This window comes from Anabrus simplex, chromosome 3, assembly GCF_040414725.1.
Source record: "Anabrus simplex isolate iqAnaSimp1 chromosome 3, ASM4041472v1, whole genome shotgun sequence".
Taxonomy (NCBI): Eukaryota; Metazoa; Arthropoda; class Insecta; order Orthoptera; family Tettigoniidae; genus Anabrus; species Anabrus simplex.
Genome location: NC_090267.1, coordinates 267,478,190 through 267,505,620, shown reverse-complemented (window position 1 = coordinate 267,505,620; position 27,431 = coordinate 267,478,190). Strand labels below are relative to the sequence as shown.

At 37.8% G+C, this 27,431-nt stretch overlaps 1 protein-coding gene across 1 annotated transcript in view; it reads right to left on the bottom strand.

Annotated features, from left to right (window-relative positions):
• The window catches only part of cathD (cathepsin D), a 45,891-nt gene extending 22,781 nt beyond the window's left edge, over nucleotides 1-23,110 (bottom strand). Inside the window, exons 1-5 of the mRNA XM_067143019.2 lie at nucleotides 22,818-23,110; nucleotides 19,196-19,316; nucleotides 9,350-9,473; nucleotides 7,666-7,784; nucleotides 3,260-3,459 (exon numbers count right to left, since the gene is read on the bottom strand). Coding sequence (XP_066999120.1) covers nucleotides 3,260-3,459; nucleotides 7,666-7,784; nucleotides 9,350-9,473; nucleotides 19,196-19,316; nucleotides 22,818-22,879 — 626 coding nt within the window. The 5' untranslated portion in view covers nucleotides 22,880-23,110. The remainder of the gene's footprint in view (nucleotides 1-3,259; nucleotides 3,460-7,665; nucleotides 7,785-9,349; nucleotides 9,474-19,195; nucleotides 19,317-22,817) is intronic.
• Nucleotides 23,111-27,431: the final 4,321 nt, after the last annotated feature.

Here is a 27,431-nt window from a genome sequence, read left to right as displayed (position 1 = left end):
TATAATCAGTTCATACGCACCGAACAATATTGTAAATGCTAATGAAACTGCTTTTTTTTTTTTAATGCCAAGCCCAAACGGACTTGGTTTTAAAGGAGAGTGTGCCAGCCGGGAAATCGTACAAGGGTGGGGGTCATTGTACTGTGCTGCAACGCACATGGAAGCGAGAGACTTTCTTTCCTCGTCATAGCAAAGTTCGACAAGCTACAATGTTTTAAGGGCATCGGGCACTTCCCGTGCTAGTACAAGGCATCTAAAAAAATGCAAACCAAAAAATAAAGCATTTGCACAATGGAGCCAGCATAATTTGTCCTCACCTTTGAATCGTATGTGTTTTTCTTTCGTTGTGTAAGGTTATGTTTGCCAGTGATTTATCCAAGTGCATTATTTGAATAATGTAAATGCACCTTGCTGGATACTTTTTGGAAATAGCTTTTTCCATGGCATTAATTTGAATGTTTTAAGCTGTGAATCAAGGTGATTGCATGCATTAATGGGTTTTAGAATACTGTGTGATGCAGCAGTTACGAGAAGAATTTTGGGAGAAGTACCATAGCGGGAAATCGTACAAGGACAGAGTCACTGTACTGTCATGTAAACTTGTAATGAAGACTGAAGCGAGAGACTTTCTCCCCTCGTCATAGAAAAGTTCGATAAGCCACAATGTTTGGAGGACATCGGGTACATACTTTCCGTGCAAGTACAGAACATCTCAAATGCATACAGTACAGAATTCAATGAAGAAAGAACTTTCACAGGGGAGCCAGCATAGATTTCTTCTTGTCTTTGAATCATGCTTTCTTTTTCTTTCGTTGCATGAGGTTATGTTTGTCAGTGAATTGTCCAAGCGCATTATTTGAATACTGTAAATGCACCTTATTGGATACATTTTAGAAATAGTTTTCTTCTATGGCATTTGAAAGGTTTAAACTTTGTATCAAGGTTAATTGCATGCAGTAACAGGTCTTAAGAATATTTTGTGACGCGGCAAGGTTTATCATATCTGAACTATGAGTTGGTGGTTAATTCGAAGTCATATAATTTGAAGTCCGATTTTTGTGTCCCAACGACTTTGAATTAATGAGGTTTTACTGTAGCTGTGTGATGTTTGTAGGTTTAAGGCTTAGGGCCATTTTCTCCAAATCGAGTTAAACCTGGTATAAATTAAACCCGTTTAACTTTAGTACCTAGTTTAAAGTTGCGTCCATTTTCTCCACCAATTTCTGACACTCGTTTAGTTTAAACGGGCGAGCTGTCGTTGGCGCTAACGTTGGCTGCACTGAAGGAATAGTCGAAGGCATGGTCGATTGGAATTGGCCAATCAGAGCCAAGTAATTCAATGACCGACATTTTTGTAATAATATCAGCTGTTTGTGGCGAGTTAATGCTATCGTACGTAGTGAATAAAGAACAAATTCGGCGGGATATTAGCTTTACTGATAAATAAATTGTTTACATTTGTGCGAAGTGTTGTGTCATATAATTCTACCTATTGCTGTCTACAATTTATTGGAACGCACTTTTATTTCTTATTTTTCTCTGTCATGCTTTACCATAAACAAGTACCCTGGGCCTAATACGTGTCTTTTGATACCTATTGTCTTACGGAACACACGGGAACGTTGAAATATTAAAATCCTGGTCTTTCAGCAATAGGCCTACGGTATTCCTTTCCTCAGAAAATCAACATTTATGTGAATTTCAAGTAAACAAATTCAAAGCATGCTCGGGATCTATCTCCTATCAAAATCCATCGCCCTCGGCAGGAATCAATCTCACAAACCTTGGATCCAGCAGACAGACCACTGAGTATGTATTATTTGGAGATGTATTACTTGATTCCATATTCGTTTATAACATAACCAAGTTCGCGATATGTCGTACTGTATGCATAATACTCTTCTCCCTATGGCATTAATATTTCTATTGCTGGTATGCTGGCAATAGATACGATGAAACATTCTTAACTATAATCTATTCTATTACAAGTTTACTAGCAAGCATGAAATACTTTATTGTTTTTCTGATCCTATAAATATATAATCTAGCGATTAGAAATTGTATACCACCGCCTCTCCTACCGTGCCGGTCAACATTCTGATGGTAAAAATATTTTCGACAAATTAGATTCGAACCGTCTTGTCACGGATTCGGACGACGCTGACTTCACGCTTTAGCGACCACAGCCACCAGGTACCGCATGATGGGGGACGTATTACACGACTTATATAGGAATATTTTTATGCATCACATTACAGTATTCATACCACGAACAGTATTTTACAGTATATAATATTATAAGGACACTGCAATTTAAGGTCTGTGGTCCCCGTTGTTAATGAAAAAAAATGCCTGCGCATCATATCTTAAAGCAACCAGAATCATTGCTTCTAGCGAAATAGCATTATTTCGTGCAGTTGACGTTTTAAATGAATCCTTCTTCGATACTAGACAATCCTTGCTGTTCGCTTATGAATTATAAATCCATCAAAGAACTCCGTTACATCCGATTTTCCAAGATTGTAAACTTTTGTTGGAACGCGGCTTCTTAACCTCTCTTGCACATCAAAATTATTTCCTATTTAACCAAAGACTTCAATAAATTCTCCCATTTTTCTAATGCTAATACTAGGTTATAATTTTAGTACGTTTTTCATTAAAGTGCTGCAGTACTGGTAGTCAAAACTAACCCTTCTATTAGGAAAATCACAGATACGTTAATAAAATGTCAAGAAGGTTGAATATAAACAGCAGTTTAAACCAACAATATAGAAGGTTTAACTCTGAGCCAGGTTTAAACTTGATACAAAGTTTAAACCAATATGGGGAAAATGAATGTTAGTTTAAACTCAGACTTAAACCAGATTAAAATAAACCTAGTTTAAACTCATTTGGGGAAAACGGCCCTTAGTGTAGAAAACAATGTAGTTCAATTTTTTAAAATCAAAGTTAGTACCATTATCTCAAATGATATTAATGCCATGAAAAAAGTACTGCAAGTCCAATTATGAGTCCCTTGGTACCATTATACCATTACTAAAAGTGAAAACAGAATTTCAATATCGTTAATTGTCCACTAGTTATTTGGGGTGGACTTAGCTGAATAACCCTGTATTATATACATATCTCAAAATGTAATCTTATTAAAGGTGAGAATACATAGTTTGTATCCAATAACAAGCATGCAACGAAATACAGACTCACACCTCTCTATTAAAAATCCAGTTCAATAAAACAAGAAAAGTACTACTTTCCTTACCTGCTAAGGTAAAATGAGAACACTGGAGAAGACACTAAGCCTTGTTTAACCATATTGTCGAAAACTGGCGTCACACCATCAACTGAGATTGAACTGTACGCCATACCTAAAATACCATCAAACTTGGCAGCAACAAATGCTAAGCCAGGCTCACTGACAGCTTCAGCAAAAGTCTGATTAACCACAGCCAAACCACCAACCTACAGAGAGATACATAAGTATTAAATATTGCAGAATAAATTAATCAGACAAACAAAAATACATAATGTGCATTACTACTTTCTTTTTATGCCCTTGGTAAGATTCAACTGATCATAGAAGGAGAGAGAGAAGGGAAACTAGGATGTGGGCAGAGGAAATAACCCTGGATGTGGAACCTTCAAAACCAATTTTGACATCAATATGGCAACTTTGATACGGGAAGCATAAACTACGAACAGTTAATCCATGATGGTTGCCAAACTTCTGTGAAGGAGAAGAAGATGAAGCACCACCACTTTATAATGAAATCAATACTGAGTTTAAAAACATTTGTTCAATGCATATACTCTCAAACGGAACTAAAAAGTATCAAGTAATAAAATAAAAACGCACACGTCAGTTTTAAATCTTTCTTCTATTCTCTGCTTTTAACAAGTTCAGACCCAGTAATGATGTTTGCATGTTAATTGTTGAACTGCTCTTAACAATAGAGGTTCAATGACAATGCCTCAGAGAATGTAATGTTTAAAATCATAATGGATGACAATCTCTTCTAAAATTTCCTTTCCATCAACTGTTATTAATGTATTTTGAAGAAAAACCAAGATAGAGTGTTATATATTTTATTTTATACTATGACTAAGTTTCTTCCTGTACTCAAAACAGTACGAAAAATGACACTTTACCGCACTTTCCACAATGTTTTACTAGAAATCATCTGATTGGCTGAACTCTGCTTCACAGCAATGTAAACACTGATAGTCAGAGATCATGAATGAAGGAACACCAAACTTGTTTCTCTGCCTGACTGCAGCACCGAGGTTCCACACCCTTCTACACAAAAGACTGGCATCTCTGCATTCCCGTGGCATCCCCACGCTAATTAATGTGCAGGTTAATCCATTACCAACAGATAAATATTGCATATATCATAGTATATCGTAAAGTTTGTATTACCTTCAGTAATCCAGGGCCAGAGGACCATATGGTAGCTTAGTGGACTGTTCGCTGCTTGAAATAGCATCTGGTTTTAATACAACATAACCCCATGTACACACCCTCTTATTTTTCATAGCAAAACACCAACAACAACACATCAATGCATGGATCAAACACGGACAATTTGCATTGCAACAATTAAAAATTAATTCACAATAGTATGAAATAAAATACTGTATGCAACAGCCACTAGATTGATAAGTTTACGTCACTTGTTTTGAAATTCCGCCCTCATCTGCGGGTCGGTTGTAACTTGCAACGCAAAAATCACTTTCCGTGGCTGTTGCGTAAATAACTATTAACCAACTCTAATACTTTCCGCATTAAAGTTTGGTGGAAATTCTAAGTTCCCATAGAGGGAACTAGATATATTTCCACCAATAGAGCATATAAAAAATCAGATCAAAAATTAATAGAGCAAACGCCGGAAAAACTCTACATCTAATTTTTGATCTGATTTTTTATATGCTCTATTGGTGGAAATGTATCTAGTTCCCTCTATGGGAACTTAGAATTTCCATTTGGAATTGCTAGGCGGGCATTAATTCCATTGTGGAGTTTAATCTCCCTTATGCAGTTATCAGACTGTGCCTCTTAAATAGGCTTCTGATAAGTTCACCTGCATGCACCCCAGTGTCAGTGGGTAGGGTCTGACACATCCCACTCTGATGAGTCTAGTGTCAGACCTAAGATGAAACGCTGGTTAATAGAGCAAACGCCGGAAAAACTCTACATCTAATTTTTGATCTGATTTTTTATATGCTCTATTGGTGGAAATATATCTAGTTAAAAACTGGTCGATTGTTGCTTGGCTTGGCATTACGGCCATTAGATTTTTCGAAGAGTTTGGCTGATCAAAGTTGCTGAACTGAAAGACGTTTTCAGAGAAAACTGACGAAGTTTCCCCGGTAAAACTGAATGTAAATTTTGAGATTTTTAAGCCGCATACCAGTAATTAACGTTTGAAATCGGCCCTGTGGACTAACTTGCCTGCCTGTCACCCGGAGGGCCCGAGTACGATTCCAGCCCAGGTCAGGCATTTTTAACTGAATATGAGGGCTGGTTCCAGGTTCACTTATTCTACGATTACCTTTAATTGAGGAGCTGTTTAATGGTAGGATGGTGACCCCAGTCTAGTGAGCTAGGTATAACGGCCGAGAGGATTCGTCACACTGACCATGCATCACCTCGTAATCTGCAGGCCTTCGGACCGAGCAGCAGTCCCTTGGTAGGCGAAAGGCCCATTGGGGCTATAGTTTGGTTTGGTTTGGTTTGGTTTAGGGGTGTTTGTAAGAAGTAGAACCTCGATAATTCAAAATCAGTTTATTCAAAATCCCGCCTAATTCGAAGAAGCTCTCGTTCCCGGAAACATGAGATACAGTTTTGCATGTTATTTAAATTGTTTAATTCGAAATACGGATAATTCGTAATTCGAAGTACAATGTCGGCCCCTACCGAAATTCAGACTTTTAATTCGAAACTGCCTTTACAGTTTAAAACAATAGTATGTTACAGAATAATTTCAACTCAAAATTTATTCGCGTCATAATAGAACGCATGTTCCAGAATGTGGAGGGGTAGCTTTCCACACTTACACTCACTTCGGTGGGTCTACAGTGCGCTTTATGATTGCTAAATTGAATGAAATAGCAATTCTTTTGTATTCAACCTTTTAAGGAACGCCGTAACATCACGCAACAGGCAGTGTGCGGAAAAACAGAATCCACGAACACTGGCGATGCTGTCAGTTGACAAAACGTGGCTCATATAATAACTTCGTAGGCACCGAACAATATTGTCATTGCCTACGAAACTGCATTGCTTTATTTTAATGCGAGCCCAAACGGTCATATGGTTTTAAAGGCGGAAGTGCCAGCCGGGGGAATTGTACAAGGGTGGGGGATGGGGATCATTGTAGTGCGTTGCAATGCACATGGAAGCGAGAAACTTTATCCCCTCATCATAGGAAAATTCGATAAGCCACAATGTTTTAAGGGTGTCGGGCACTTTCCATGCCAGTACAAAGCATCTAAAAATGCAAACAGTACAGAAATCAAAAAAATAATGCATTTACACAGGGGAACTGGCATAATTTATCTTCGCCTTTGAATTGTGCAATTTTTTTTCTTTCGTTGCGTGAGGTTATGTTTGTCAGTGATTTATCCAAGTGCATTATTTGAACATTGTAAATGCACCTTATTGGATACATGTTGGAAATAGTTCTTTCCATGGCATTTGAAAAGTTTAAACTGTGAATCGAGGCGATTGCATGTATTAATGGGTCTTAGAATACTTCGTTACGCGGCAAGTGTTTACATTTCTGAAGTACGAGAGAAGTGCCATGGCGGGAAATCGTACAAGGATAGAGTTATAGGAAAGTTCGATTTTAAGGGCATCGGGTACTTTCTGTGTAAATACAAGGCATCTAAAATGGATACAGTATAGCAATCCAATGAATAAAGCACTTGCACATGGGAGCCAGCATAGATTTCTCCTCGTCTTTGAATTGTGCTTTTTTTTTTCCTTTTCTTTCTTTCTTTCTTTCGTTGCGTGAGGTTATGTTTGCCAGTGAGATATCCCAGTGCATTATTTGAATACTGTAAATGCACCTCCTTGGATACATTTTGGGAATAGTTCTTTTTTCATGGCATTTGAAAGGTATAAACTGTGAATCAAGGTTAACTGCATGCAGTAACGGACCTTAGAACATTTTGTAACACGGCAAGAGTTGGTACTTCTGAATTGCGAATTGGCGGTTAATTCGAAATCACGTAATACGAAGTTCGATTTTTTAGTCCCAACGACTTCGAATAAATGAGGTTTTACTGTATACATATTTCATTTTTGTGATGTTTAGCCAAATTGTTGATGGTTCAATCGTTCCTAGATTTTCAGTTTTCCCGTGTTGTATGGTTTTTTTCCAGGGTCCCTCCAAAAACGGAGAATCGAGGTTCCACTGTACTGTGATAAGATCCTTTCCTACCTGACCACAGAATAGTTACCAAGACAAAGTTTGAAATATGTTCAATGTTGATGACAACTTATTTTACAGATAATTACAATTTTAGCATCCAATTGGAGGCACTGACTATACATGTCCTCTTGATCAATCCGTAGCATTTTTGGAAACAAATCACATTACTGTTCTCATTCTTCTCATATTGTAGCAAGAACACAAAGAAATTCATTACGTTAGATTTACTTACATTCACAGTATCAGTTGATAAGAATCCTGATAAGCTTCCTGAACCGTACTGTATCGCAAATTCTGTGCCATTCTGCTGATAGGTAGAGGATTTTTTACTGTCATATTTATTATGTAGCACTGAAACAAAATTGAAGTAAAAACATCTTAGGTTAATAGCAGAGATTTTCATCTTTAATAATAATAATAATAATAATAATAATAATAATAATAATAATAATCATAATAATAATAATGGTTTCATGTCTTATCAACTACTTTCATAGTTTTCAATGATGCCAAAGTGCCAGAATTTTGTTTGATCAGTATTTTTGTCAGTCTGTTAAAGCCCATTTTTCTCAGAAGTGATGTACAAAGGTTGAAAATAAGTTCAGTTCAATTTTTGTCAATCTTAAGGCCCTTCTATTTTGTTGCACCATGGTTTATTTTATTTACGTATGTTGGTTAAAACATCACGAGAAAACAGCTGAACAGAATTTATCAAAACTTGGTCAATAAGTTCAGGGATAACAGAGTTCTGCACTAGGCTATATATAATATTTGATTAGCATACAGAGGCGTAGCAATATTAAGGGGGAAAACACAAAATATCAAATTTATCCGTTAATATTAGCTGTCCTATTTTAATTAAGTTGTTTCTTTTGCATGTGCAATATGTTTTCTTTTTCAGGTAGTTTATAAACTTATTTACTCAAAGTTAGTTTTGGTAGACTGAAGAGCCTAACAGTTATAAATTAATTGAGTCGAAACTGAAAAGAGATGGCTTCAGATATTACAAAAAAATATATACAATAGCTGTATTGAAAATCTGTACATAATGAAAGTTATACAAAATATAATTTCTGATCTTTTATGTTTCATGTGTTTTTAACATACGAGGAATAATAAAGAGATAATAATAATAATAATAATAATAATAATAATAATAATAATAATAATAATAATAATAATAATAATAATAATATGGCCTCAGCTACCATGTGCAGACATTTCAAGTTGATGCCATCTGGCTGTCTGCTCATCAATTTTGATGTTCTGTTTTACTCTAAGCCTACTAGATGGCAGAGCGAGTAAACCGAAACTCTCTTGGGCATCTACGACCGAGATTTAATTAATTTTGTCGGGTAAAAACCAAATGTGTCACCAGAGATCCTTTAAATGCAGACATCACACGACATGGAGTGTCGAATGGACTTTTTTCCACCCTTCAAAAATCGGACCACCTCTGCCTCTGGAGGCCGACACTACCACTGATCCACAGAGGCAGCTAATCATGATAGTCACATTTTTCACAAAAGTATAATTATCCCTCTCAGTATCAGTTTTATCTAATACCTGTACTTAACACAAGTAGTAGAAAATGCAATTTCCAATATTTTACGTCCATGCATTTCTCCACACGAGCCATGATAAGAGAGATTAAGGAACTTTATTTTTACTGCTAGGTCCATCAACGGCAAGCATGGCTGACAGGGAAATACCAATAACCTGTCCGGAAGGGCAGTGCAGCTAGTTATATAAAACAAATTAAATTTAAAATTTAAAAAAATAAAAAATAAAGCAATAAAACTGAATTTGAAAGATACATTCAGAATAAAACCTGATCTTATTATAAATATTGTAGCTCACACAGTTTAATATTTTACATCTCTGAATAAAATTCTTCAATGTAACTCTTTACTTACAACAAGCAATGCTAGTTATATGGCACTTTTTCGATGGAACCCACAGGTTGGATGAGCCAGTGTCGAATACAACTCTAAACTTCTGTGGTGGAGTTCCAATGCTAATAGGACCATAGTATTGAGCCTGTAAACATACACACAGTACACCTGTATACATATGTTTATGCATTAAAGAATAAAACGGTGTTTCAGAAGTAGTTCATTACATACACAGAAAATTAGAAATTATCCTCCTGGTTGAAGAAAAGTAGAATAGTTTAGGAAAAATACATTGAGATATGTTACATAACTTAATTAGTTATATGACAACAGGGAAAAACATACAGAACAGTTTTCAACAAAAAGAACCTAAATAGATCCCCGTGCAAATTAATTAAAACAAGGTTTACTTTTTTATAATCTTTGCCCATGGTTGGCAACAGTGTGCTACACATTGTTTATTTTTAGATCCAGGCTTCTCTATACATTGTTTGTTGATTGAATAGTAATTGCTTTGCGTGATGTTTAAGGTAGTAATAATAATAATAATAATAATAATAATAATAATAATAATAATAATAATAATAATAATAATAATAATAAATGGCGAAATGGTTAGCGTGCTGGCCTTTGGTCACAGGGGTCCCGGGTTCGATTCCCGGCAGGGCTGGGAATTTTAACCATAATTGGTTAATTTCTCTGGCACTGGGGCTAGGTGAATGTGTCTTCGTTATCATCATTTCATCCTCATCACGACACGCAGGTCGCCTACGGGAGTCAAATCAAAAACCTGCATCTAGTGAGCCAAACTTGCCCTCAGATACTCCCAGCACTAAAAGCCATACACCATTAATTTTCATTTCATGATAATTTGTTTTACTCTATCACATGGCAGAGAAAACAGATTAATGTTGGGTGAGCTATGGCTGAGTTTTAATTAAATTTATAGGGTAAATACTAGATGTGACACCAGAGGTCTTTTTCCATACTGACATTGCACGACAAGGAATGATGAATGGATTTTTTTCTGCCCTTCAAAAATCGAACTGTCTCAGCCAGGTTTAAACCCATGATCTTGGGATACGGAGACTTGACACTCAACCACTGATTCACAGGGGTTAAAAGTGCACTCATCTGCACATGCTGTACTTCTAGGGAGTTTTAAGTTTACGTTGCGACATTCATAATATCTCTTCAATGCATAAGACTCCCAGAAAGCGAAGTGTGACTGTAGCCTTATTGCATACTATTTCTACGACACAAATTGTAAATTTTGTGTCAATATGGGCAATTTAAATCAAATTATTCAGCAGCACAAGCAGCTTTATTTGATTTTACCCAAGAAAAAAGGAAAATGTGGAAGAAAAAGAAAACTATGTCAACTAATATGACTGCTTACTCTTCACAAAAAGAAAATTCAATCCTGTGCTCATCACTGCTGACTTGGCTTGTGAACTTGGCAACAGGGGAGTGAATATGACTAATGAATGACTAATCTTAATTGTAAACTCCTAGTAACCGGGCGAGTTGGTCGTGTGGTTAGGGGCGCGCAGCTGTGAGCTTCCATCCGGCAGATAGTGGGTTCGAACCCCACTGTCGACAGCCCTGAAGATGGGCTTCCGTGGTTTCCCATTTTCACACCAGGCAAATGGGGCTCTACCTTAATTAAGGCCATGGCCACTCGCTTCCCACTCCTAGCCCTTTCCTATCCTGTCGTCGCTATAAGACCTATCTGTGTCAGAGCGACGTAAAGCAACTAACAAAAAAAAAAAAAAACTCCTAGTAGATGGAGGAAAAGCTTACAAAACTAAAATCGCATTTCTAACATAAAAAATTTCCAGGAAATGCCTGTTGTGTACACATGGTCATCACAACTGACCAACAGAACAGTGGAAGAAAGTTTTTTCTCTGATGAAAATCACAGTGAAGTGCAGCTGCAGAGGTTTCAATATACAGAATGTAACCATGATCATGTTACAAACTTTCAGGGATGATGGAGGACGGCAAACAGATCAATTTGAGATAAGGAACCATAGTCCGGAAATGTTTGAGTAAAAAGTTATTAATAATCCAAGTTGTTTAACGTCCATCCGTTCTTGTCACACGCCAGGGTGTCAGAATTTCGTCCCACAGTAGTTCTTAAACGAGCCAGAAGCCAACAACACGGGGCTGTCATCCTTAAAAGCCACCGACCTCAGTCCGGTTTGAACCCATTAACTTGTGATCAGTAGACCAATGCCATATCCACTACAGCACTGCGGCCAGCAGTCAAAATTTTAAGCAAAAATCGGTCTGATACCTCCGACCGTACTGTACACTACATATGCTTAGAGTACAATACAGGAGACAATCCCAGTGAGCAGAAGAGGCTCCGATAATAACTCGACAACTTCGATGCAGATGGTGTACTGTGTACTGACGTGATCGGTGTGCGATGTCTGTACTGTAGGCATCAGCGTGTGTTTACAGGTTCAAGTGGTAGTCCTATCCAAATGGAGTTGTACCCAGTTACGGAACTTGCAGATATGGGGTTCATGTACAGGCAACCAAACGGAAGCAGCAGAGAAGCCAAACAGTTGTAAAGGACGAAGTATCCACATAGGAGACATCTGGCTCACACCTTGTTTCCATGACTGTTCCAACAATTAAGTGAAAGAGGGCAATTGGTACCACAGGACGATGAATTACATGGACTCCCGACTTAGAAGATGCAGTGCTTTTTCACACGGATGAGGCGCCTGCAATCAGCACTCAAGCATTTGCACGTGAAATGAATGTTTTGCATATGACTGTGTGGCAAGTATTACAAGAAATGCAGCTACACCCCTGCTATCAACAGAAAGTGCAGGCTTCGAGTCCTGCTGACTCTGAACCTCGAGTAGCGTTCAGCCAATGGGTCTTGCAGCGCCTTGCAGTCGATCCTCACTTTCTTGCGTATGCACATTTCGCAGATGAAGCCTGTTTCACCAGAGACGGTAAGGTGGCCAGTTCCTTTTGCTCCTCCATTCCCTTACCCCCCACCAACAGCGTGTGGCAACCCATCCAAATCTGGACCACACCCAATGTTGCTTAACTTCGGAGATCTCACGGGATCCGGTGTTTCAACACGTCTACAGCCATTGGCCGCCAGAGACTGAATGCTAAATAGCCACGATAGTCATGTTTGGACCGATTATAATCCCCATGTTACAGTTGTGACGAGCCAGCCATCAGTATAAACTTTCAGTCAACATGTGGGCAGGCATAGTCAACGATTACGTACTAGGCCCTTTTCTTCTTCCTCCCCGCCTAAATTCAGCAGTGTACACAGTGGTGCTCAGAGATTTACTACCCACGTTCCTTGAACACATCCCACTTGCCCTTCGTCAACGGATGTGGTTCCAACATGATGGAGCCCCCACCTCACTTTGGACTGAGGGTTCATGAACACCTGGATTAGACATTTGCTGCAAAGTGGATAGGAAGAGGTGGTCCTGTTCCATGGCCTGCTTGTTCACCTGATCTTGCCCCACTTGATTTTTCTTGTGTGGCCAAGTGAAAAGCCTTGTGTATAAGACACCTGTCGAGACAAGAGGATCTCTTGGCAAGAATTCTCATTGCCTGCAACACTATTCAAACAACACCGGAGATATTAGAACGGGTATGACAGAACTTTGTGCGATGATGCCATGTCTGCTTTAATGCAGGGGGACGCCATTTCGAACATTAGTTGTAAATGGAGCAGCTTGTGAAACTTGTGCAGGTAAACGGACTTAAATGAGTAGAATTTTGCTTAACTTTTGACTCAATCATTTCCGGAATATGGTTCCTTATCTTAAATTGATCCATTTGCCGTCCTCCATCATCCCTGAAAGTATGTGACATCATCACGGATACATTCTGTATGTACCAAGCAAAGAATGAGCCAACAAATTCAGCACATTTGCAACAGATCATAAAACATCCCAAAAAGAAAAGTGTTTTGGGAGTGTTTCATGCATTATAGTCCGGCACCCTCATATTAAGTAATCCTGGAGTGGGTCCCGTCCCATACTCTAATAAATTGAGGTCTTATCAGAGACCTGCATGCACTCTCCTGTGCATTCCTACTGCAACCCCAAAATACTCTCATAACCATAAACAAGAGCTGTAACCTTTAATTACAACCTCATTAATGTGATTACCCCAACGAAAATCTTTCGTTATATTAACAACTATGTAAATAACTTACAGAAATATACCTTCACCTAATCAATATGGTATTTAAAACTGAGTGGACTTCTTTCTTGGAGAAACTTACAACCTAACTTTTCATCCCTTTTACCATCATACCATTGTCTGCTGCCCATGCCACAATTTTGTCAAGTCTTTTTGCTCCCGTTCAAGAATCCTGGAACCTTATTTACTACTATATACAATCAACTGCAAAAGGCCTTACCTGTGATTCCAGTTCTTTACTCATATCATTAATACACACACATACAAAAATCACTGAAGGTCCAGTACAGTATTCCTATGTTGACAAGGAATCATAGCATTGAGATTAATATTCTAAATTTTTACTTCAAAGGAGAGGTAAAATAGAGAATAAAGCATTTTTTCTAGTATAGCATATACACTACAGTATTTGTCTTCAATGTATTTATACTTAATTCTATACAGTTGTAATAAAAAAAACTCAAATAATGTTTTCATTCGTATGAAATTATTATTATTATTATCATCATCATAAAAGACCATATACAATACCATCAGCGCCCATCTGACAGTTTGTATGGGGGGGGGGGCGGACCTTGGGGTATGTAGTATTTTTAATATTTTGGAAGATAAATGGCGACTTGTATTCTGTAGTAGAATAACCCACGGAGTTTCCTACCTGTTGATGGGGAACGATACTACCGCTTCTACGTAATACTGACTTTTACATCATTTTCTTGAAAGGAAAACACCTGACTAGACTAGATTTTTGCCTTTCCCTGAGAGCTAGTTGGGGGCCGCGGCCCCACCTTGCCCCCGAGTATGGGCGCCCTTGTACAATACTAAGCCTGTCTCTTATCTGGGAACTGAAATATTGCAATCAGGACTTTTTTCCATTTAACTTTTCCAGACTCTCAGTCTTCTGATTTACTCTCTTCAAAACCTGCTTCGCTGTAGCTTATATGCTCATCATAGGTGTTCAGCTATGATAATAATTGCAGACAGATGTGCGAGGTTAGCGATATGTTCCTTGAATGATTTTGTAATGCAATTGCACATTATCACAGCATTTGAGCATGCTCAATAATTATCCTGAACTTTGGAAATTCAGTTGCTTTCATAACTTAGCCACAGAAACCTTTTATATACTACGTAAATTCACAAAATACAAAATGTTACTTAAGTATATTTCTCGTTAGTTACCGACTTCCCTCCACGAATGAATTTATAATATTGTTGTATTGTTCTCCATGATATCACTGGGGAGCATGCAAGTGACTACTAGCTCTAAAGATGGCGAAACAGTAAGGTAGCAAGCAGGCAATGCTGATTTAACAAACGCATGACTGTAGTCGACTGTGGTGTTGATTTATACAAAAATTTGTTATTTGTCTATACAATAGTACATTATAACATGTAATTTACATATAGAGGCAATATGGAATGTTCTCGTCGTGCTAAACGACATTGTTGTGTCGTGAACTGCTATAATTCAGAACACTACAGCGATCCTATACTGTAAACATTTTCGCGTTCAATATGAAAAAGAAAGAAATGGATAGGAGCAGTGAACCGAATGGAATAAGTATTGTGAAAAAAGTAAAATTCAAAACGTAATTGACACCTTAAGAATGGCAGACAGTAACAACGTTTTATAAGTTCCTTGTCCTTATTTATTACAACACAAATTCATATAATCCGATAGTTAATTTTGTGCCAATTCCAGATTTCATACTTCCTATAAATACAAATTCTTTTCTGCAAAAAGTATTAAGGGGAATTATGAGTGCATTTTGAACTTCTTCAATTTTGATTCTAATTAGTGATTTTTGCCAGGCTAAGTGGCTCAGACAGTTGAAGCACTAGCCATCTGAATCCAACTTGGCAGGTTCGATCCTGGCTCAGTCCGGTGGTATTTGAAGGTGCTCAAACACGTCATCCCCACGTCGGTAGATTTACCAGCGCGTAAAAGAACTCCCGAGGGACAAAAGTCCGACAACTCAGTGTCTCTGATGACCATAAAAGTATGCAGTGAGATGTAAAACCAATAACATCGTCCTTATTATTATTAAGAACATTTTGAAGTACATCAAATTTGACACTTAGGACATAAAAGAATAACCTTCTTGTAAATTACAACTTCATACATCAAATGGGTTTGGAAGGATGAATAATTTCATTTCCGGAGCTAACCTCATTTAATGCCTTAGGGGTAGAATGTTTTAAAATACTTCTTATTTTACATCTAGGATTTTAAAATATATTCTGCCATTTGGAATTCTGTCTTCGTACGCAAACGGTTTCGGAGCATTGAGTATTTTTGTTTCCGGGTCTTAACCCTAATTTAACACCCTTAGGATCTTTTTTAATAATAATAATCATAATAATGTTATTGGCTTCACGTCCCACTAATTACTTTTACGGTTTTTAGAGACACCGAGGTGCTGGAATGTAGTCCCGTGGGAGTTCTTTTACATTCCAGTAAATCTAGTGACACGAGGCTGATGTATTTGAGCTCCTTCAAATACCATCGGACTGAGCCAGGATCTAACCTGCCAAGTTGAGGTCAGAAGGCCAGCGTCTCAACCTTCTGGGCCACTCCACCCGGCTAATCTTTTTTCACACCAGGTAAATGCAGGGGCTGTACCTTAATTAAGGCTATGGTTGTTTCCTTCCTGATTCTAGCCCTTTCCTATCCCATCGTCGTCAATAAGAGCTACCTGTGTCGGTGCGACTTGCAACAAATTGAAAAATCTTCTGTTATTTAACACGTATAATATCATTTGAAATAGCATGCTCTTTTGTGGTATTATTTGATTCACTTTTGGGTACGAAATTCACAGCATTAAATCCATCATAAATGAAAATATCCCTTAATGATCGCTCCTTGCTCACTATTTGCAGTAGCAACTTGCAGTGCTAGCCTGTGTGGCAACTCAGGGAAGTCTGCTAGAGCACTCTGAACCTCGTGACTTGCACGTTCCCCATAATAAAAGATTTAATTAATCAATCAATCAATCAATCAATCAATCAATCAAGACTGCTGCATGTAATTTAGAATGCAGTGATGGTCATATGAACTATTACAGAAATATATCTTATTCAGTTAATGCTTTGTAGAAATTTCTACACAAGTATTTACTTGTAATTCTGTGTGTAATAGATAGAATATAACAACAGAATTTATTTAGCTCATGTTTTAATTATCCTTTGAATCACAGGAAATCCCTCCTTACAATATGGCTTTCATCTCAACATTTTACTTATTACCTATGACTTATTTTATACATTGTATATATATTTGTGTTGATTTCATTACTTTTCTTGGTACTTTTATTTTCTGGGCAGAGAAATATCTGGGTACACTGAAGTTGACTTATAGTTTTAAAGAGAATTGAGGTCTGAACGGACATTTATGCGGAGATAAATGTTAACTTCTTTTCTCTTATTCTTGTTAATCTGGCCAAGACAGCTTCATGTTTTCTTCTATGTGTATGTTGGGTATTCAGCCCAAAAGTTGGTTTGATCCTCTACAGCTCCACCAACAGCTGTCATAGATAGCCTAGGTGTCACTGAAGAGGCATACTAAGGAAATGAGGAGAGGTAGTTTCCCGTTGCTTCCCTCACTGAGCCAGAAGTTGCTATTACATATCAGTCTGCGAAGCCTACTGAAATGCATGCACCAACCAACCCTATGAGCAATATTTTCACACCTTTCATAACAGAGACTGGCTGCATAAGGAACAGTATTACTAGAATCACTCATACCACAGTCACTTGCATATTGTCAAAACCAAGGAAAAGACAGACAGTCAATGAAAGTAACAAATTTATTCTAGCCCATATCAGAAGACATAGTGCACTGTAAACTATAAATAATATGAGTAAAGAACTGGAATCAGAGACAAAGCTTTTTGTGGATGACATTTTACAGACAGAGTAATGAATAATTTACAAGATTGTGACTGCAAAAAGACCTTAACAATGTGGCAATGGTATAATGGTAATTGGGGTGAAAAGTCAGGTTGAGAGTTTCACAGAGAATACAAGTCCGCTCAGTTTACTGCATTGATGGGCTGAAAGTTCCTCATGGGGATCACTGTAGGTACCTGGGTGTTAAGATAAGGAAAGATCTTTGTTCGGGTAATCACATAAACAATATTTAAACAAAGGTTGCAGATCTCTTCATATGGTTATGAGGGTATTTAGGGGCTGAAGTAAGGATGTAAAGGAGAGGGCATGTGCCGGTTAGTCCCTGGTAAGACCACAATTAGCACATGGTTCCCTTACCAGGATTACCTGATTGGAGAAATGAAAAAAAAAAAAATCCAAAGTAAAGCAACTCAATTTGTTATGGGTGATTTCCAACAAAAGAGTAAAATTAAGAAAATTGTGCAAAATTTGGGCCAGAAAGACAAGCTGCTCACTAAGCAGTACGTTTTGAGCAGTTAGTGGAGAGATGATATGGAATAACATTCGTAAATGAATAAGTTTGAGTGGAGTTTTTAAAAGCAAGAAAGATCACAATAAAAATTTAAGCGCAAGACTTCCAACGTTAGTAACATTAACAGGAATTAGAATTTATGGAAATCTTACCTGGAAATCCTTTTAGAAAAGAGAAGAGTTCACTTCGATGTCCTGGAACCCACCATCCTGCCCTCAGAAGTACATTTATTTATATAACAAAATAAAGAGCAACAGCTGCTATTGTGTACTGCCATTAGAATTAACGAATGAAGGTTAAAATCCCCAACCCAGATGGAAATTGAATCCAGGATCTTTTGGACAGAAGGCCAGCTCGCTAACCATTTAGTCATGGAGCCGGACACCCAGGTTGATGTCTCAAGTATTGAGGAAATGGAAAGAACTATAAACCAGTTGCGTGTGAAAGTAACTTGACTAAACAGTACTTCACTAAAGAAGAAGTGGCAAAGGTACAAATAAAACTTAAATGACATCGAAAACGATTCCTTCTACAGGGAATTAGAGCTTATCCACACACCATCTTATTCAGGAAGCTCCAATGAATATTTTGATAGAAACAATAAGAATTTCATAATTTGACCATAAGCATTTTCTGACTCCAACAACTGAAGAATTTTAGAACTCTAATTGAGCAATAATGCTTAATTGGAATTACGATTTTCCTAACATCAGAAGATGTATTGATTAATATTCATGTATCTAAATGTATCTACTATGTATCTAAATACTGTGGACAATAAAAGTCGGCCTAATTGTTATTATTACCTCACAGTTAATCAATGTCAGCTGGACTGCTCCATCACTTCACACATTATTTCGTCAAATATCAACGAAAGTAGCCTTCAGGATTAATAATTTTAACAATATCTATACCAGCACCTATAAATTAAGATAAATTGACAATCCAATTCAATATCTTTTCCACAGAGGAGTATTTGTTTCTACCGCACAACCACAGGTTGGAAAGAACTATAAACCAGTTGCGTGTGAAAGTAACTTGACTAAACAGTACTTCACTAAAGAAGCAAGAAGAAGTGGCAAGAAGCACACATATTGAGCTATGAAACTACTCTGATTAGTGTGTGGATTCATTTGTCAAGGCCGGTATCAGCTTATATCTAGTTGGCCATGATGAGAATAACATTTCCAGCATGGACAGTAACACTCCACTAATCCTATCAGCCAAATACAGCAAAACATACTTACATCTAAATAATTTGAGAGAGGTTCAGGAGTTGGGCCACCATAACGTAATCGCAGCTGAGCGACCTGTGTTCCAACTGACTGCAGAGTTCTACGAGCACTATCGACCTTGTACAGTGGAATACTGCAAACAAAATGCAATCGGTATAATTTTTTCCTACCTAAAACAATTAATTACATACTAGAAAAACATGCCAAAATTCCATTCTTTTCACCAAAATAAAATCTCTCTTCCAACTGATTACAAAAATGTCAAAGGAAAAAAAGTTGCTGATAGTGCAAGTGTTAGTATTTATAACTTGCTGACATGCAAATCCCAACTCCACAAGAGATATGTGGTGGATGCAAAAAAGGGCGATTATTAACCCTCAACCTGAAAGATCGGTCTATCAGGCCGCTAGATAATTTTATTTCAATGATATTGGCAACAATAGTAAATGTTTTACACTGTCCTTCCAGCTATGTGTTCTTTGACCTTTCGTCTAATAAGGTACAGCGTCTTTATTGTCTCAAAACTGTTTAGTGCATTGTTATCGGGGTTTTCTGTCAAGTGTGTCATTGTTCTACGCTAAACTTATCAGTGTTAGAGACCGGTATGTCGTATAACGTAGAATTTATCAAATACAACATAGCTGTAAGTTCTATTTGAGGGAAATTTCTCTTAGGTAATTGTACTTATTACAGAAAGAAATATCATATGGCTTTTAGTGCCGGGATATCCCAGGACGGGTTCGGCTCGCCAGGTGCAGGTCTTTCTATTTGACTCCCGTAGGCAACCTGCGCGTCGTGATGAGGATGAAATGATGAAGACAACACATACACCCAGCCCCCGTGCCATTGGAATTAACCAATTAAGGTTAAAATCCCCGACCCCGCCGGGAATTGAACCCAGGACCCTCTGAACCGAAGGCCAGTACGCTGACCGTTCAGCCAACGAGTCAGACGAACTTATTATATTCCACGGACATGGAAAATGTCTCTTGCCGTACTGCAATGGCAATGAGGCCAACTGATTTTGATTTTCGCGCAAGATTGGGAGAATGGTTGGAAGACGATAACGATGAGGTGGAAGATTCGGAGATTGATGATTCTGACCAAGATCCAGATTTCATCATCAGCAATACAGGTAAGAGTGTAACATCTGAATCAGACACCGAGATGTTAGAAGAAGAAATGCTGAACCCTGACGAAGCCAGCCGTGAAGATGAAAATATAACAACCATAACCGCTTCACCCGACACTGCTACAACCAATGTAGGTAAAAATAAATTTGTATGGTACAGCCAGCCGCAAACTCAATCTAGGAAAAAAACCTGCGCACAATATTATTCGAGGTCTGCCTGGTCTTACTGCTTCTGCTAAAGCCTTGGGTAATAAAGCAGCTCCTACAGATATCTGCACCCTTCTTTTGGATGATTATATGATTAATGAAATTGTTCTATGGACAAACCAAAAACTATCAAATTCACGGGGTAAAATTCAAAATCCATCAAATCTTTCTAATTACAGGGACACCAATTCTGTTGAAATTAAAGCTCTTCTTGGATCACTGGCATTATCTTCCATTTTCAAGTCAGGCCGCGAGAATATGCACTCTGTTTTCTACTGGAGCATCAGGACGTCCAATTTTTCGGTGTACAATGTCAGTGAAGAGGTTCGAGATCCTTCTACTCGCTTTGCGTTTCGACGACTCTTGAGACAGAGAAAGCAGGAGAAAGACATATCGCGCGGCTCCAATCTCCACATTCTTCGAGAAATTTTTGAGCAACTGCCAAAAGTTGTTCATCCTAGGAGAAAATGTTTGCGTCAACGAGATGCTTATACCATTCAGGGATAGATGTCCATTTAAAGTATACATGCCAAAGAAACCAGAAAAATATGGAATAAAGGTAGTGTGCTTAACAGATGCTAAGTGTTCGTACCTGTATAATGCCTATATTTAATACAGGTAAAGGTTCTGATGGGATAGGTCTTACAGGTGAAGAACGTAAATTAGGAAAGCCAACGCAGTCCGTCTTGAGAGTTACAAAGTTTGTGCAGGAAAGAAATCACAATATAACAGGAGACAATTGGTTTTCATTTGTGGAATTGGCAAACGTTTCAAAAAAATCAGGGACTACCATACGTCGGAACTGTGAGGAAAAACAAAAGAGAGATTCTTAAGGAATTCCAGCCATCACCTTCAAGAAAGGTTAATTCTGCTATGTATGGATTTACTAAGGACTTGACACTGTTGTCTATTGTACCAAAGAAGAATAGAGCTGTAATCTTTATTTCATCAATGCATCACAGCAGATGTGAAGATGAAAATGGAATGCAAGAAATCAACAGTTACTACAATGCAACTAAATCTGGTGTGGATACACTTGACATGAAGTGCGCAAATTATTCATCTAACAGTAGAACCCGGCGATGACCCATGGCAGTATTCTTTTCTTTATTCAACATAGCTACGGTCAATAGCTATATTCTATACTTGTGCTACTCAGGGAACAAAACTGTGAAGAGGTTTAACTTTGTTCATGAACTTGGGATGGAAATGGTGAAACCTTATCTTGCCGAACGAGTTTCCATACCAAACTTCCCACTTAAATTGAGGACCAGTATTTGAGAAGTCCTTAACCTCGAAGATGACCTGCCTATTCCAGAAGACACTATAACTGACAGACGTGAGAAGAGGAAGACTTGCAGCAAGTATTCATACCAGAAGAAGAGAAAAACGGCATACAAGTGCATTAGGTGTGCAAAAATAATATGTTTGGAATGTTCCTTCAAAATCTGCCGATCTTGTTCATAAGATCTAGGTAAATGTTGTCAGTTACAGTGCTAATTGTGTTTGGAGTGAAAAGATAATATCACCATAAAAATAATTTGTAAAATAACTGTACTTTTCCAGGAATCTTGAGCTTGAAGTTTGCAATTGTGACCATTTTCTCTACCTGTTAATACCCTTAGAGTGTATTAATTTATTGTAAAATGCGCTTTTTATGGTTTATAATATATTATCAACTAAACATACCTGGATTTTACGTGGTGTCAGTAGTTAAATAAGCCCGGTCTCCGAGACCGATTTTGCTCTAAGTGTTATTTATTAATAGAGAGGTCTTTCGAGTAGAGGGTTAAATTCCTAAACAATCCCCAAAGTCCTCAAAACTGTATTCCTCGATAAGAACATTCCTACCTTTAAAATTTAGACTAAGGCACACTTCCTTAAGTGCTATAAAACGTATTTGAAAAATATTGCCGAGTAATTTTCGTGAGATGAATGATTTAAAACATCAGTAAACTTCTCCCTTCGATACTAGGAAACCATGTCTGTAAATATCTTGATAATTATGTCAACATTTCATATTGTCAGTTTCGATTGAAATAGTTCTATTAATAATTCGCAACACTACTGGGGATTAAACTGCATGAACTTCGACTAAAGAGAATACAGGTAATAAACAAGCAAAAATCTTACTTAGAATCGAACAAATTAAACATTGTCTTTCATTACTATAGCGATATTTATAGTTAAGTGACTTGCAAGATTTCAATAAACTCGATGAGACAAGTGTTCAAAAAATAAGGATAAGATGCATTAAAAGAACCCTACATGTCAGAAGCAATTGAGAGTACTTACCGGAGCAACTTGCCGTAACATAGCGCAGTCAAGACACTTAATAAAAACAAAGTACGAAACATCTTTAAGAAAAACGAAACTTCTGGCTAGGTGGGTAGCTGTGACCAGTTTTCGCTGGTCCTAAGTGAACTGGAACAAATACTATTCTCAGAGTTGTACAACAACAAATTCTTGCTTCCCACAACCGATCAACGAGGATCAAAGAGAATGTGGATTATGACATATAATCGGCTTGCTTTTATTTATATAATACCACTGCCACAACCTTCTCCCGCTTCTCCACAAACCGGTGACGAACTTTGTGATGAACTGTCACGCGACCGGCCCCGATTGAGCATAACGGTGATAAGAAAGGGCGGAGACTACGAAACAGTCAATTAGTAGTCTTCAGAATTGTTTTGGAATAAGTGGAAATCAAAGCACGGAGATTTCTTTCTCTTGTGTGAGATTGCTGAAATAATAAATTAACGACGTTAGCAAAATAGTTTCTAGGATTCTAGTTAAAACCAACGAGCGAATTAACCAATCATGTCGGGCAAAATAGATCTAGAGCGTTACGCGGAAAACTTACAATGTATATGTATAAGTTGAGTCTTCAGCCCGAAGGCTGATTGGATCCCCATAAAATTCGCCATCAGCTGTCATACATAGCCATAGCCGTAATTCGGGCCCAATATTTTGAAGGAAACCAAATTTTATTACAAGTACCGTACGTGTTTCGTTACTCTGTTACTCTCATTGAAACAATTATCGTTACAAAATTGTTTAAGCTACCTATATAATGTCGATAGAAATAATTTACATTATTGTTCAATTTTACCTTCCCCCATCATTCTAATTAAAATATCGCTAATAAGTTCCGAAAAACTGCTGAAGGGTGGGCATCGAACGTTATGGACTGTGAGCTGTGGCTCTACATGACTGTCTTGATGATCAAAGGTTCTCCTGTAGTTATATTTAATGGCTGTTCTGTTTTTCTGCATTTTTCAATATTTTTGATAGCTATGGTATATGGTAAGCAAACTCTCTACTGTATTCATTTTCTTAGGTTTAATATGACCTCTATGGTGTAGTGGTTAGTGTGATTAACTGCCACCCCCGGAGGCGCGGGTTCGATTCCCGGCTCTGCCACGGAATATGAAAAATGGTACAAGGACGGGAACGTGGTCCAGAGCCTCAGCAGATCAACTGAGTAGAGGGGGTTCGATTCCCACCTCAGTCATCCTCGAAGTGGTGTTTTGTAGTTTCCCACTTCTCCTCTAAGCAAATGCCGGGATGGTACGTAACTTAAGGCCACGACCACTTCCTTGCTTATCCCTTTTAATCTTTCCATCCCCCCACAAGGCCCCTGTTCAGCACAGCAGGTGAGGCCACCTGGGTGAGATACAGTTGTATCTCCAACCCAAAGTCTCATGCTTCAGGACACTGCCCTTGAGGTGGTAGAGGTGGGATCCCTCGCTGAGTCCCAGGGAAAAACCAACCCTGCAGGGTAATCAGATATTTTTTAAAGTTTAATATGTGCCAGTTTATTAAAACATGACATGTAAAAGTTTATCATTATGTAGATTAATTTTTCAGTCTCAACTAACACTATTAATTTTACTTGTAAATAAATAGGTACAATATTTGTTTGATATCTTTGAAGCCACTCTGTTGACTTTACAGGAAATTTCATGGACTGAATCTGCCACCAGAAGACTAGCCAATGCTTTGTTAAAAATCATGGAGGCTTTCAACTTTTTATTTGATTCGTTTTTATTCAAAAGAGTTCTAATGCAATGTGACTCATTATGAAAGATCCTGAAGTCCAGCAGTGTGACCTACAAAATTATAAAATTAGTGAAAACAGGACACGTGATATTATACGATCATTTAGAACTGAATAATTTTGTATTCACTACTGTTCAATCACAGCACAGAGGCAGCAGAGTCGCCAAGAAAAGGCAACAATCCAGTGAAAATTGGCTGTGGGAGTAAAGCTCCAGCTGAGACAGTGCAACAGTACTACTGTTCAATCACAGCACGGAGGTAGCAGAGTCGCCCAACAATCCAGTGAAAATTGGCTGTGGGAGTAAAGCTCCAGCTGAGACAGTGCAACAGTACTACAAAGCTACCTTTCCTGTCATTGACATTCTTAAGCAAGGGATAGAGACCAGGCTTCAAGAAAATAACTTGGATGTATTCAACCATTTAAGTCAAATTATAAATGGAAGTGAAATAGAGGTGGTCAGTGTAAGACATGTTACTGTGTAGCAAGTTTTACACTTTTGACAAGAATCTTCTTATGTACGAGCTGCAGTGTTTTATTATTTACAAAATGGAAGAATCAGAAAAACAAATATATCCAGAAAGAGCTGCCATTTTTGTAGAGAAGTATTTGAAAATTTTATTTAATCTCATTTTTTAAAATTGTTCATGTGTTTTTTTAATTCCAGTGAATTCAGCAACCTGTGAGAGGTTTTTTCAAGTTTGCTGTTTCTCTTTGATTTCCTTTTCTGATTGTTCTGTATACATTAAAAATGAAGGAGGACAAACTGCATCCTTGCCTCTCTTCTTTCTTGAAAGATTTTTTATATCACATACCGCTATTCTTATTATGCAGTTAGATTAAAGCACAGATTTTACATGAGGTACCATACCATAGCTCATTTGTGGATCAGTGGAAGTATCAGCCCCCATTCCCAAGATTGTGGGTTCAAACACAGCAGAAGTAGTCAGATTTTTGAAGGGCAGAAAAAATGTCCTTTTGACACCCCATGTTATTCGAAGTAGGCATGCAAAAGATCTCTGGTAACATATTTGGTGTTAACTCCTTTTTTTCCAGACTATCTTCGCAGTTACCTGAGGTCATCACTAATCTGAATTAAGCCAAATTTTATAGTCAGACTACCTTATGTACTCGTGCTTCGCAACGGAATTCTACATTGTATACAGAATTCTAGATTAGGTAGTGTACACGTAAGCAAGATTGTATTAAACTGCGTAGCTGTTAACATTACCCTAGAAACGTGATGGGGAAGTCACCAAAAGTATTTTCTTATGTGAAGACTGGGTTAGGGAATTTTCATTTTAATGGTACCCCCTCCTGCCTACCATCGGTCACATTCAAGTTGGGGAGATTTCATTGTTATGGCACCCACTCACTCTCCACCTGCCTTTTTACATCCTCAGAAAGGCTGTCTTAGTGATTTTCCCAACTGAAATCAACATAGATAAGTAAAATGACGCCAGTAGGAATGTTACGATTAAAAGTAATGCTATCACATGAAATACTTGATCAAATTAATAACTACACAGTTTCTCACTTTTAACGAACTGCCGATCTAACAGTCCCAAGTTCCAGAGCTGGAATGACCAGGCCGCAGACAGCCGTGAGGCGTGAACACTCTTTAATTTGGGGAGGGGGGGCAGGAGAGGAGTGAAGGTGGGGGAGGGGGCGAATAGTGTAGAGTCCCAGGGAAAAACTATGCCCTATTACTCATCTGTTTAATAGGATTACCCGAGGAGTCAGAAAATCTCAATTCACTACACTGGCGGCGGAAAAATCTATCTGACTTGGAGGCAAATTTTTCCTCCAAGCCAGAGGAGAAACCTTCACAGCTAATTTGGAATAACATGAATGTAGAATTTAATAAAAATGCAGAGGAAGAACCTTTTCTTAAGAAATGTCTCTTTTCAGGGTTGAATTTTGAGTTATTTAGTGAATTGTGGTGCTATAATTTGGAATAGGCCTAAATTGTTATTCTAGACCAGGTCATACTACTACTATGTGAGCCTCTGCCTTAAGTGTGCACAAGGCTCATTCAAAACAGCGTGTCAGAGTAGGGATCGAATAGCTTGAATGCTATGATGAACCAATGTGTTACGTACCTGCAGTATCAGAAAATGTATGAACCAGAGGAATGGCATGCTAAAGAAGAAAGTTATCTAATTCCCCACCTATTTCCTGCCAATATTCAGGCAGGCTGTTATGCTCAGTTTGCAGCAGTAATCCCATCTATCGGAGATGAGTGGCACCATAAGAGACAAAGAACATCACAACAAACAATGGTCAATGTAATGTTATTGTTGATATATTCTTGATTTTGTTGATATTGTTTTCGATATTGTAGGCCTTCACATTTAGTTTCCTTCCAATTCTAAAATACCACTCTTGTCATAGTCGGTACACTAAAACTGAATAAAACATAAATGATCAGAAATTGTATTCTCTATAACTTATGTTATATAGTACTTTTCGATAGGACCAATAACATAGGTATTTAAAAATAAATTTTAGGTGCCTTCCCCTAAACTACAATTATTTCATCTAGGTTGAATAAAATTGTTTATAGCTTAGTCTGTAGTATCTTATTCCCTGACTCTATATACCAATTTTCATTAAATTCTGTTAACCTATTTTCTCGTGGCTCGGCATTGATATGGACTTAGCAACAAAAATACAAATTCATGAATATCTGTGTTATCATAGGCGGTACGGTAAAAGTGTATAAGACATAAATGATCAGAAATTTAATGCTATATAACTTTAGTTATGTTGTATTTATCGATAGGACCACTAATATTTGAGAGTTACATTTTGGGCCTTTCCCTAAACTACCATTTCACTTATCG